We start from the raw sequence: 14,686 nt of genomic DNA, 5'->3' as shown, positions 1-14,686 counted from the left end.
TGCTTGGCAATCAACACACACACAGTTTCACAACCAACCACGATACTGACATCTACCTGTGGCTGGCTGAACTGTGTGTAGGAGGCCAACAGGAAGGGGCAATCTTCTTACTGGCAAGACCAGACATAATCCAATGAATACGTATGTTTTCTAGAGAAGATGCATCAGAATTTGAAGAAAGCTTTTAGACTCACCATCACCCTATGAAAAGCTTGGAAAATAACCGGATTTTTAGGTCTTCAGAATTATCTGTGAGCCTGGCTCATTTATTTATTTTTATTCCACTGAGTAGATTAGCAGTGACAACAGACTATAGAGACCTGACATATATGAAATAATGAAATGATATTGACTGGAACTTTAAATAACAAAAGTAGTTTTGACTTAAAGTCTATTCTGATCTAACTAGACCATGGCAATAACTGGCTTTAAATATAAATCATGTCTAATATCAGTACTAGATATTTTCATTTTGATTATTACGTAGTATCTTTATTCTTTGAGAAATTCAAAATTACCTAGATGAATGGTTCTGTGGAAAAAGACATAGTGTGCTGTTTGTTTCAGTATGTGTAAGTTGGCTTCTTTTTCTTGTATATATTATGTACTAGTATAAGGACAAAAATGTGTTTTTTTTTCTCACTATCACTATTATGAGCAAATCCAAATTTGTTTTATCTGTTGCTTCTCCTGCTACAACCTATGTACCTGCAAAGGAAGCCAAAGAAAAATTGGACCTCTCAGAAGAAATTATCCAAAGGAGAAAATCATCCCTGTGCAGTCTCCCTAACTCAGGACGCTGCTGCTGAAACAAATGGAAGACAAGAACTATAAAACACAAAATGCTGATAAAAAAACATTGTATAAAAATGCATATTACCTATGACCTGCAGATATTTTTATAACAGAAAGAAGAAATTAAAACAAACTTTCAGAAGTAACATCATTAATATAATTTTTTGGTCACTCAACCTTAAAACTTCCCTAAAAATGATTCCAGGAAATGCAAAGAAAGATTTCCATTAAGTTAAAAGCATATCTTCACAAAAATTTCTAGGGCATACATGATTTCAAATAGTGGCAACAAACAGCAAATTCTCTCTACTATAGTCACATGTGTAAGAACTTGACAAATCTGATTGTTAGAACTACTAAACAAAGTATTCAGATGAATAAAAGGGCTGTTGAGGTACATGGCAAAAGGAAGCATGTTCCTAATTGAGAGAGAGAGAGAGAGACAGAGACAGACATCTTCAGCCTCCACCTCATGAAAAAGAGAAAAATCCTCCTGAGATTTAAAAAAACAAACAAATCATAAACAAAATTAATGAGTTAATGATTTCCATGGAAAACACTGGCTGAGAGTTAAGTGAACCAGCAAGAAAGGGGGGAAAAAAAAACCCTCAAAAGTAGATTTCCTACAAATTTAGCAAACAACGGGGTGGACCTTTAATCTGAGGTGAGAAGTGTACATTTTATGTACAATTATGTACTCACCACCAGTGGATTTAAAAGCAATAAAAAAGTGAAAAAAGTAACAGTAAAAAATATTTTAAAAAATAAAGCTCATGTAAGGTTAGAAGAATAAAGACAGTTACAAAATTGAGGAAAAATATAGCCAAAACTATACTTACAGAACACTGAGGCTATCTCAAGTTCAATAACAAGGGACACAGTAAACAAAACAGTAAGAACTTCCAGAGATTGGCTTGAAACTTCAGTTTTCTATAATATAAAAAATGGCATTTTAAGTGCTTTATAGAATTGGCCTTAATATTTTTAATTCTGTAAGAAGTATTTTGCATTACTTTGCATGGCTTAGTGGTTTGTTGTTTAAAATACATGCATTATAATTCCTCCATAAATCCTAAAGGACACAACAAAACAAAAAAAGAAACCAATGAGAAGATGCTTCACATAAAAAGGGGAGAAAAAAAGCCCAATTGTGGCCATTTTAATAAAACAAATCCTTAATTTGTTTGGGTGAACTTTCATATATAAATCAATGAGTGAAAAAACAGCAGTTTGATGTTAATAAATTCTACAGGGATGGCAGACTTCGTATTCTTAGGATGCTTTCTATAAAATACAAAAGGTTCTGTATTGTTCTGTTTTGTTCTCTCATTAATATAGAGGTGACAACACATAAAAGGAAATAAAATGTAGAAAGGGTTAGAATGTTTCCATTGTATGGTAGAAACAAACCTAAAGAATTTGCTACATATATATGGTAGGAAAGTCTTCTATGACTCAATTTAAGCTTTGAAATCATAATTAATTGTGAAAGAGTTGTAGAGTAATGATGGAATATACTGATTTGTAATGGATTAGATTTTTGGATATTTTAGACAGCAAAAGCTAAGGAAAAGAGTACATGTTTACATCTGAATAGAATAAGATGTCATTGCCTAAATTAATAACGCAAACTTGAAAAATAGCCCCAGGTTCAAAAGACTAATTATAAAATTCTTTTGTAAACAAATCTATATTCACATTTTTCATGGATAACAACTAGTATTTCTCTACTAATGTTCAACTTATAAAAGGAGAAATACATTTTCAAATAAAATTTAAATATTAATGATTCAGTTTCTAGTGATGGCAACTTACCTGCAAATAAGGGTCAATAATGACAAAGACAGGAATACTCATGGGAACAGTTTTTATCTACCTATATGAAGTAAAAATCTAAATGGGAAAAATTATTTAAATATTTTGGAAGATATGGATAAGGTAAATATGACCCTATCTTTTCAGGAAATGTGTGATAATCTATGACACTAATACTCAAAATGACAGCAAAATGACACATTTCCTTGGTTAAAGGAGGCAGGCGTGGGACCTTTTTATTCTATGCACTTACTACATGCTTACTTTAAAATCTTGTTCTTAACAACAAGAAAACAAAGGTATCTCTTCTAATTTCTATATTGTGTTCGCAGTCCCTAACTTCAAAAGAATTCTTATACTCGCATGCTCTTAAAGAACTAACTTGTCTTTTGTTCCTTAGTAAAAGCAAACTTAGTTACATATACACAAAATTATAAAAATTATTAAATAGAAAGGGCTCAAACTACTTCCAGCAATAACAAAATTATTCAAAAGTTATAAAAATAGAAATCACCTTCTTAATAAGGACATAAGTATTTCAAAAGGAGATCTGGTAGTTATCACTTTATCAAGTGTTCTAAGTATTAATTCGCAGGACGGCAACGAAATGCTTAGAGAACATCATCTCCTGTTTAACTCAACGTCTGACAGAGGTATAACATAACTGCAGTCCAACCAGCTCAAATGCATTACTATATGCGAGTGCTGCTCTCTGTTTGGGACAAACTGCATAGGGCACAATACTATGACCTAGAACTTCGAAAAAAGTACAGTGTTCTTTCAAACCATGGAAAGCTGAAATACTTGTAAACAAATTTTGCACATAAACACCAAGATCTTATTTTAAAAAATCATAATCTTTGTAGCAGTACTATAAAAAGTCTTAATCATAAATTTTAGAAATGTATCCTAAAAAAGTCATGGATATGCAAGGTATGAGCATTTTGAAAATAAATACCTGAAAATGGTGTTCATGTCCCAAAACTTAATAAATTGATTGCAGTATGTGTAACTTGGGACCACACAGGCATAACAATTATATTACATAAGAATGCTTTTTCAAATTAGACATTTTGAAGCCTTAAAGTATTTCAGCAATTATCCAAGAACTGATTTTAGATTTAATAAATTTTAAATTAAATAAAAAACTGTAAAAACCTATTTTGACTGTATTATAAATAATATTTAAGCATGCTAAATACTTTCAGTACATCAAAACTCCAAATTAACTCACTGAAAGGTGAAGAAACCTGTAACCAGGCTAAAACATGCACCAGAGAGGACAGCAAAAACACAGGCGAATATTTACCACTTAACCAAGTGCTAGGCACTGGTGAGGTAACTTCAACGTCTGTCTGGCTTGATATGCACAAGGATCCCATAAGGCTGGTCAGCTAACAATCCATATTTTACAAATGAAAATGTGGTAGCCCAGGAGGTTAAAGAGTTTGACTGCACTGGGTTTAGTGGCGCCAGCCTATAATCCCAGTGACTCAAGAGACTGAGAAAGAAGTACAAGTTCTAGGCCAGCCTCAGCAACTTAGCCAGACCCTGTCTAAAAATAAAATAAATAAATAAAAAAAAGGATGGGGATGTAGCTCAGTGTTACAGTACCCCTGGGGTGGTGGCTCAGCGGTAGAGTGCTCGCCTAGCATGCATGAAGCACTGGGTTCGATCCTCAGCACCACATAAAAACAAACTATTGTATCCACCTAAGAACTAAAGATACATAAATAAATAAATATTTTAAAAAATGGTAAATACCACTTGTTTATTTTGTATGTGTGGTTTTCTTTATAATCATGTTTGAAGGAGTGATTTTGGCTACTTTAAAAGAAGTCTTAAAACCATAGTTCTAGGGGCTGTGGTTGTAGCTCAGGGGTAGAGTGCTTGCCTAGTATGAGTGAGGCACTGGGTTGGATTCTTAGCACTGCATATAAATAATAAATAAATAAAATAAAGATATTGTGTCCATCCACAAGTAAAATTTAAAAAATAAAATAAAATAAAATAAAACCATAGTTCTATAGAAGACTGCTTCCTGGCACAGAAAAATAGTGATAATATTAAGTATAAGAATTTATACTGCAAGAAAGCAAAAATTCCCCCCAAGACAACAACAAAAAATCTTATACATAGAGTATAGACTAAAAGCACATAATCTTAAGAGTAAGTGATAATTAAGGGAAATTTTTATAATTTTCTTATTGCTTTTTTTCTTTTACACGGAAGGCAACTGCAGAATGCTCTCTGTAATAAAAAAAAAGTCATGTTTATTTTTATTATAGAGCACACTATCAGCACCTTAGAATTTCTGTTGTCAGTACCCTAGAACCTCTAATTAGATCGCCATTTTCCCAAATTTATAAGAAATACCAATCTAGTGTTACACAAAACCAGAATCCATAAAATGTTGAATGAATAAATAATTAAAGAATGAAATATATCTGTAATATCTCTGTACTATTCTATGACCTTTCACATAAAACTTAATGCAATAATATGGCTGATGATAGAGATTATGGCAATATATTTGCTGAATGCACAGGCTACATTCACAAGAATACAAAAACCTACTTTTTAAAGAAGGCTTGATGTTCAACATATACATTTTAATATTCAACAGAAGTGGCTGCATTTGAAGACACACCCCCGATGTCTTCTTATTGACATGCCTGGCAGTGACAGTGAGGTCTTCGGTCCAAGGCTGAAGACGGTGTCCTTTAACTGCCTGCCAACTGCATGGTGTCTCAGCTCACCTTTGGGCTCCATGAGCAGCATGGCATGGCTGCAAGCTCCATGCCCCAGTGTACCTTCCACCAGGCCTCTCTATGTGTGCCTCATCATAGAGCATTACTGCTGTCACTGAGTACTTCTGTGCTCTGGCTGATACAACTCAGCTGCCCCAGACCCAGTGCAATGACTGAGCATCCATAAACTCCAAGATGCCTTCCCCAGCATAAAATGCTACATGTGCCAACAACTACTCATCTGAGAACATACATCATGTACTTGAAATTTTGTCACCTTTCCTGCCATAGGCAAGATGCTCTCTGCTCTGTAGGGATTTTATCTGGGCTCAATGTGGTCCTTCTCCATATTCTCTTCTGCTCTCTCTTTTACTATTTGAATATGTATTATAATTACTTTTGAAAACGAAGTCACCAATTACGTTGTAATGTCCTTAAAGGCAGAAAACACTTTTTATATCATCTTCCATTCTCAGTGAATGCTTTTCTCACAGCAGATGAGATGCCATACACATATCAAATAAAGGAATGAGCAAGAAAACCAGAAACCTGGGTGTAACAAAGGATTGTCTGAAAACTAAGTATTAAGATTACAAAAATGTAAAAGAACTTTATATTTTGAACAGTCACTACAACCTAAATGACGCTATAATGGTGGATACATGTCATTATAAATTTGTCCACACCCATAGGATGCATAACACCCTCAGTGAACCGGACTAAAATCTATTAGCTTTGGGTGATGAGAATGTGTCTGTGGAGGTTCATCAACTGTAAAAAGCAGATCATGTTGTTGGGGATATAGATAATGAGGAAGTCTCTCATGTGTAAGGGAAGAAGATATTTGGAAAATCTCTGTACCAACATTTCACTTTTACTATGAACCTAAAACTGATCTTAAAAAAAAAGTCTATATTTGAAAAGTCACTAAAATTAGGTACTATAATAAACTCCTAACCTAATATGCCTTATGCTTTAAAGTGTGCTAATTCATGTTGATCTTTTATTGATTTATTCAACAGGATCCAATTGTCACAGAAACCCATGTGGCCTCATTACCTGTAGTCACACCAGGGGCACCTGTAGGGTTTCTCTCCAGTGTGCACACGCTTATGCCGAGTCAAATGGGACTGGGTTGTGGAGGCAAAGTTACACTCATCACATTTGAAAGGTTTTTCTCCTGTAACATAACAAGAAATGTTGTACATGAATAATAACAACTGGTATTGATAATATAAAAAAACTTATTTCCATAAAATGTTTAATAATATCATTCAATGGATTCCATGCATTTAAGATACTTGAACATTTACTCTCACTTTCAGAGTGAGAAAGTTAGAACTTTTGTTTCTATACTAGAATATAAGCAAAAGGCTAAAGATTTATACGATCTGAAGAGAAACCAGAGTATAGAATATAAGCAAAGAATATAGTATATAGTTAAAGTATATCTTTTACCAGTAGGAATCTAAATCATCTGTATAGAAGAACCATATCAAGAATGATTTAACAAACTATGTTACATTAAGGCAATTATAAAAATCTCAGGGAGGTTAAACCATGGAAAAGAATAAGATGTAGACATGCTCTGAATATAGAATGTAAAATTTATTAAATTCTTAGCATTAAATATGTATAAAAATAAATAAAATCAAGCTATAAATGGACACTACTTTTAAACTTAAACCTGCCAACCTAGGAAGAAACAGCCAGAACAAACACACAAAGAGCGAAGCTGCAAGGCCAGAGGGGACCAGAGGCTCTGTTCACTGGACAGCCTTCCTTCCTACCCACACTCCCCCTCACACATACAAGGAATCACCCAGGTTAACCAGACTTTCACTTTACTAGTAACACTGAGAGTGAGCACCTGAAACATAGTTATTGAATTTTAATTAATGTAAATTTAAATTAAAAAAATATTACACTATCAGCATTGAAAAGTGTTCAAAATGCACTGGAATAACTTGGGAGTATAAATCTATTTTTATTTGGGGAGGGCAGGTACCAGGGACAACTCAGGGGCACTCAAACACTGGGTCACATCCCCAGCCCCATTGTGTATTTTATTTAGAGTCAGTGTCTCACTGAGTTGCTCAGTGCCTTGCTTTTGCTGAGGCTGGCTTTGAACACAAGATTTTCCTGTCTCAGCCTCAGGAGCCTCTGGGATTATAGCCATGTGCCACGTGGCCTGGCTATGAATCTACTCTTTGAAGTATTTTTATCAAATCTGAATACAGATAATATATTGCAGGTGATAATTTACCCTCTGAATTGAGAAATGCCAGACACATCAAATATATATCAAATTTCCATTTTTATTTATTTATTTTTTCCTTTTTGGTACTGGGGATTGAACCCAGGGCGCTTAACCACTAAGCTACATCCCCAGCCCTTTTTTCTATATATTTGTTTGAGGTAGGGTCTCACTAAGCTTCTAGGGCCTTGATAAGTTGCTGAGGCTGGCTTTGAACTCGAAAACCTCCTGCCTCAGCCAGTGGAACTGCTGGGAATATAGAAATGTGCATTAATGCGTGGGCCAATTTCAAAATTTTTAATCCCAAATAATAAAATACTGTAGGTTATGTCATAATGACTTCATGTGGAAATAATAATTTGTATATGTTTGGTTAACTACAGAAATAAAATTTTACCTGTTCCTTTACTTTTTTCTTAATATGGCCACCAGGAAACAAAATTATACATGTGCAGTTCATATTACACTCCTACTGGACAGTGACAATCTAAAGAAATCCTCATGTCCCTATCCCCCAGAAAAAATTAATATGTAGTAATATTCTTCCAAACAGAGGTTCTTTCTGACAAATTTCACATACATCATAAATTAATTTTATGTTTCTCCATAATTCAACTTGTTACCTCTCATTTTCAGGTTGTTGTGATGGCTTTGTAAGTATACTGATTTACTTAGAAAATGAAGGATCAAGTATCTTGTCATACAATCACATCTACTTGCCTATCATCAAACGTATACAATAATATCTATTTGCCTATATGTGTTCCTGAAATGACAATGTTTAGAAATTCATCCCACATGTTTCTTTATTAGGGCCTTACTTACAGCTGTGGATCACTCACTTATCCATAAACATCTCGTTTGATGGCATTTTCTAATGCAGCACAGTGGCATGGCTGGATGATGCCAGATGGGCTTCAATTTCAATCTGTTTTTGCCATATCTTGAACAAACTACCTGTCAGACTTCTTGAGAAAGATCAGAAGGGGAATACCACCAAAACTCAGGGTACCTATTCGGGATTAAGATGGCAAAAAACACAGAAAAAGCACACTTATCAGAGTGTGCAGCGACCAGTTGCTCTTATTACTGTGAGAGCACTGCTGACCTTGGTTAAGTGCATGGACTCTCACAGAGAAGAGAGAAGGAGCACACAAGTGGCTCTCATCAAGAGCTCAGAACCAGTAAACAGATAAGCAGTTAGCACACAGAAAAAAATTAATGGGTTTGCATAGTAAGGGAACATGAAACAAATGTATAATTTAATGAATCCTGTCAGGAAATATTTCTGTTTGACTTATTCTTGTTGGAAGGAAGGAAGGAAGGAAGGAAGGAAGGAAGGAAGGAAGGAAGGAAGGAAGGAAGGAAGGAAAGATTGATTGGAGAATATCTTACTAAGTGAAATAAGCCAGTCCGAAAACACCAAAGGCTGAATGTTTTTTCTGATATGCAGATGCTAATTCACAATAGGTGGGGGTGGTTAGGGAAGAATAGAAATATTCTGGATTAGACAATAGGGAATGAAGGGAAGGGAGGGGGTATGGGAATAGGAAACATAGTAGAATGAATTGGACATTATATATGATTACTTAAGCTCTGTAATTCTACAACATGCACAACTAGAAGAATGAGAAGTTATACTCCGTATATGTATAATATGCCAAAAATACATGCTAATATCATGTATAACTAATTAGAAAAAATAAAAATATAACTGTAAATAAAAAGTGGGTCTGGAGATGTTGCTCAGTGGTTAAGTGCTCCTGGTTTCAATTACAAGTACCAAAAAATAAAAAAAAAAACCCAAAACAAAAACAAAAACAGAGAACCCCACTACATAAAGCACACTGATGAACTGATAAGTAAAAAACATCTTTGAGTTAGAAAGGATTTTTGTCTCTCTTCACCATTTTTTCCTTAAAGACGTCCACCTGCAGCAGCCTCATCAAGCAATCACCCCAGGTCTCAATGACTCTTTGCTCTCAGCAAAGGAAACAATCAAGAATGTCTAAACTCATAGTTAAGCAACTTAAACTGCAGTGGACACACAACCACTGACACACAAAAGCGCACTCTCACGATGTTGGCAGATTTTGCTTTGAGAGGCAACAGGTTATTCATTTTATATAAGCCTGAAGGAAAACAGGTCAACCTCTATGACATGGAAACACAAAACCAGCCACCCATATTTATACCAGAGTATGGTACATTCATCCTAGAACTGAATTTGTTCTCTAAGTACAATGAAAAGTAATTTAACTTCATATCAATGTCAAACTTCAGTTCACAAAAAAATATTAATTATTTCACTAAATTGACTATATCTTTCAAGATTGACCCAGAAAGTATCAAGTACTATAAACTGTGCCAATGAGATATAACTGATACATAAAATATTTCCATATTTATTGTACGCACTGATGAAACTACTACCTCGATCAAGATAATGAACAAAGACAACCATTTTCTCCAAAGGACTCCTGTACCTGCCTCCTACTCACTCCATCTCCAAGCCAACACTTATCTGCTTTGTCACTGTATAATAATTAGCATTTTCTAGAAATTTATGTTCATGCAAACACATAGTATGAACCTTTTCTTATCTGGCCTCTTTCTCTCAGCACAGTTATTCTGTGGCTTATTTATGTTGCGGAGGGTAAACATACTTCATTTGTTTTCCTTGTTGAGTAGTATTCATTGTATGGATACTACTTATCCATACAATTTGCTTATCCATTTATACATTGAAGGTATCCAAGTTATTGTAATTTTGGGTACAAAAAATTAACCTGCTAAACATCTTCATGTACATGTATGTAAGCCATTGCATGTACATATATATATTTCCTTTTGTTTTGGATAAATTCCCAGCAGTAGGATGGCTGGGTGAAAAGGCAGATACACATTTCACCTTGTGTGAAACTGCCAAATTGTTTTCCAAAGAGGCTGGACCACCTAGATTCTTACTAGCTGTGTGTGAGAGGCCAGCTGCTCCAAATCTTCACCATTATCTGGTGTGGTCAGTACTTGCCGGCAGCATTTCTCTATGGATTGTGAGGCTCTTTCCATCCTTGGACTTATGAACCACAGTTTCATATGCTTCGGTGAAAATCTGCTAAAATCTTTATCTTTTTAATTTACTGTTTTCTGAGAACCATGTTTTCAGAGTTCTTTTGATGTTCTACTATGATTCTTTATACAACTTGTGATGTGCACGTACTTTCTCCCAATCTGTAATTTGTCTTTTCATCCTCATCTCAGTCGGTTGGTTGGTCTGTTTTTGTTTCCCTCCATTCTCCTTCCTTCTTTCTTCCTAAAAATTTTTGCAGTACACGGGATGAAACCCAGGACTTCGCATATACTAGGTGAACACTACCACTAAGCAACATCCCCAGTTCTCTCAGTGTTTTTTTAAAGAACATTAATTACTACTTTATAAAGTTTTCAATTAATCATTTTTCAAGATTCTTCTTTTATGAATCAGCTGTTGCTGTCAAAACAAAGAAATCTTTGGTAATCCAAAACAAAAGTTTTTTTCCTATGATTTCATCTAGATTTTATACTTCTTTAAATTTTACACTGAGACTGCCTCTTTGGAGTGAATTTCTGTATATATATGTTACAGCTCTCTATTTAGGTCTTCTTAAATTTCTATCAGGGGTGTTACGAGGTTTCCACTGTAGGGCCTTTGCACATTTTTTCCTGAATTTAATTCTGAATATGATACCTTGTTTGAAAATATTTGACAAATATAAGCATAAGTCTATCTCTGGATTCCTTTCTATTCCACTGAATTATGTGTCCACTTTTATGCCAATAAAATATTGTCATAATTATGATAGCTGTATAAGACTGCAACTTAGTATAAAACTTTCCACTTTTAATAAAATGACTCTAAATAGTCAAGCAATTTATGATTTTAATTATGCAAATTCACAATTTTATTCTGATGCCTCCATTCCCTCTAAATGTCTGTAAAATGTTTTGGTGTGACAATTCACTGCCATTTGTTCACCGCACCGTCCTTGCCCAACATCCTTGAGCTATTCATTCTTCATGAATTTGAAAGGTATCTGAAGATTGCAAAAAAAGTGACATTATAGACCTTATCACCTATGTCAGTGGGGCAAATTAAAGATCTGAGATCTTCAAACTTAATTTCCTTAGTTTGGGAGTTTAACAATCTCTTTTTAAAAAATGTGTTTAATATAGTTTATTTCAGGTGAACTTTCATTGTATTTTTATTTAACAAAATTTAAATCTAAAAGCAACACATTTTAAAAAAAGGATGCCATTTACTTTCTTTATAATTCAAATAATTTTAAGTTCAAAGTAGGTAGCATTATATTGTTGTAAATTACAAAATGTCACAACATATCTACCTTGACCATATCATAGGTTAAGTTGTGGAATACTGAAATATTTTAAATTATATATGGGCTGGAAGGAAAAAAGAGAATGTAACAAAAATGTTATGCTACCCAAAATGCTAAGGAAGGCTCACACTTATCTGAGTTCTCAACAGTGTAAGAATCTCACTTCAACTTTATAAACTCCAGTTTATTCAAATCTGTACATGATAGTTAATTTGCAATTCATGTATTTTGCTATATGTTCAATACTTTTTCTCTAATATGCAATTTGGTAATTTTTGAAATCACTTGTGGGTGATTTCTTCAGGGGGAAAAAAAGAAACAACACTGCAGAAACACAGAAGGAGTTTCTTGTTAGTCTCAATACACAATCAAAATATAAACCCAACCTCAAGACTCAAAAGTTGGAAAGAAAAACAGATTTGAAATAAAAATTTTGGTGTGCTAAATATTTGTTAATTATTTAAAATAAGAAATAGTGTATGAAGAGGTATATAAACATGCTTAAGGAAGATCTTCTAATGAAGGACTGACTGGAAAGAGAGCTTCTGAATTCCTTGCCATTCCAAAGCTGAAAGAATGAATAAAACCAAGTAACATATTAAAACTCAAATAACGCTACCTATAAGGCAAGAGGGCTACCCTTTCAAAAAAGCAGAATAAGGAAGAGTTCCCCAAATCTTTGTATTTTTCTCTACATGAGACAATAGGACTTGGTTGTTCAGATTATATGTATGGGCTTACATATAATCTTAGCTAATATAACCAACCAGGAATACTTTGCACCTTTCTATCGGGTAACCTGATAGAAAAGTAGAAGAAAGAGCAGGGACATCAGAATAGCTTGTCACCACAGAGCAGTGTCCTTTTGTGTGTCAACCATCTGTCAGACTGGCTGCCACATCTCCAGGAAATCACACTCTGCATTCCTTTGGGTGGGCTGGGTTATTACGCTGGCCAGGACTCTTCAACTGCATGTGAGGACTGGTTCCTGTGCCCTTGAATCAAGGGTCTCTGACAGGTGATAAAAATAAATCTCAGAACAGAAGATGTTTTGTTTCAGCCCCCTAGACAGTCTGTATTGCAACAGGGAATTATTTACGCCATTTGGAACACTTTGGATACCTATCCCTTTCCAAACCGATTATAATTTGCGTGGGCACTCTGTGGTAAAAAGGTAAACCATGTCAAAGTGGGACACATCAGAGAAATACAGATTTCAAATGGCCTTGGGAAATAAAAAGTTGTATGTTGCTGAAACATTTTAAATCCAGCATAAAAGCTAAGTGCCTAGACTGAGTTGTACAGAGCTGTTTGTTGACACCAACAATCTGAAGAACTGACTTTGGTATTAAAGAATCATGTTTGATTTGTGCCAGAGAGGCAGATAAATGCCAGAAAGACAGATACCTCTGTCTGTGAGACAATGTCCTATATGGTATAAAGTTAATAGCAAAGTAATAAGGAGACTCTGGACCTGACATAAAATATAAACTTATGCTGGCTCAATGCAGGCTTCTTGATCGATCCATCAGCTAGAAGGCCTGTGATCGCAGCTCTACGGTCTCCACTGTAGGACAAAGAGGGACAATACCTAGTGGCAGAGGTGGCACAGTGGGAGTCTACTGTCCCCTGGGGCTACACCAGATGAAACAAGGAGAACTACAGGGACATTTAAATCATAATACTTTGAGCACGAATAAACTGAAAACATTATGAATAAAAATCCTAATGAGCACACTATTTATGCACTTATTTCCAACTATTCCACTGGAGTGGTCAAGGATAACTGCCTTTTCTGTCATCTTACACCGATTCCTTAAAATAATGCATGCACAGTGGCTCCTGGAAACTTACAATGAAATTTTATGTGTTTAAAGTACATCTATGTTTCCAATATCATGCTAGACTGGAAATTTTCTTTTGAATCAACAGTTCTTATTCCAGATGGAAATTCGAATCATATACATGCAAGATCTAAAAGCAATAACTGGCATTCATTTTCGTTGATCCTACAAATACCATCTTGGGCACGAAAGTTGACTGTACCCATTCAACATAGCATTTCAAGAATCATAATGTACCATAAATAACACATTTCACATACTTTAATTTCATGTCATTCACGGTGTGACTGTCACACTCAACCATCCTCATGTACAAAAGTAAAAATACAATACTTTGTTATCACTATGTTACCACATGACTTATCATCTTAACAAGGTAAGATCTGGTATAGTAAAATGTGGTTCTGTTAATAGCTTCAAGGGACAACTGCCATGAATCCATACTGTCCCAAACACATATAATTTAGAATTACAAAAATAATTACTTATAAGACCCATTAGATTACACAAAGTAGGAAACAAATTTGAGAATGTTTAAAACTTCTCATTCATAAGTGTTCATAGTCAACGAATCCATTTTATTTTGTTCAATCACCAAGAATGTACACATAATGTGAGGAGAGGGAGATTCTCTTCAATGACCATAATTATCTCTTATGTTGTTCCTTTATTTCCATTAATAATTAATATTAAGAATAACTTATTAAACAGCACAGCCTTCAAATCACATTAACTCACAGACCGACTGACCAATAGAAGGGAAGGGCAGGGAGGCAGAGAGATAGACAGGAGTTGGGCAGATAACACATAAGGGAGCTAAGTAGGCAGGTGGGTACAGAGGCATGGGGG

The 14,686-nt window shown here is 34.7% G+C and overlaps 1 protein-coding gene across 6 annotated transcripts in view; it reads right to left on the bottom strand.

The window, feature by feature from the left end:
* Positions 1–14,686, bottom strand: part of Znf407 (zinc finger protein 407) — a 424,361-nt gene that overhangs the window by 154,603 nt on the left and 255,072 nt on the right. For 5 of the 6 annotated variants that reach the window (XM_048806658.1, XM_048806657.1, XM_048806660.1 and 2 more), the window contains one exon: positions 6,420–6,540. In XM_048806658.1, coding sequence (XP_048662615.1) covers positions 6,420–6,540 — 121 coding nt within the window. Of the gene's footprint in view, positions 1–6,419; positions 6,541–14,686 lie in introns of those variants that run through there. The other variant, XR_007348960.1, reaches the window with a different exon arrangement.

Source organism: Marmota marmota, unplaced genomic scaffold (genome assembly GCF_001458135.2).
Source record: "Marmota marmota marmota unplaced genomic scaffold, marMar, whole genome shotgun sequence".
NCBI lineage: Eukaryota > Metazoa > Chordata > Mammalia > Rodentia > Sciuridae > Marmota > Marmota marmota.
Note: the sequence above shows the minus strand (reverse complement) of the source record. Positions and strands in the feature narration are given on the sequence as shown.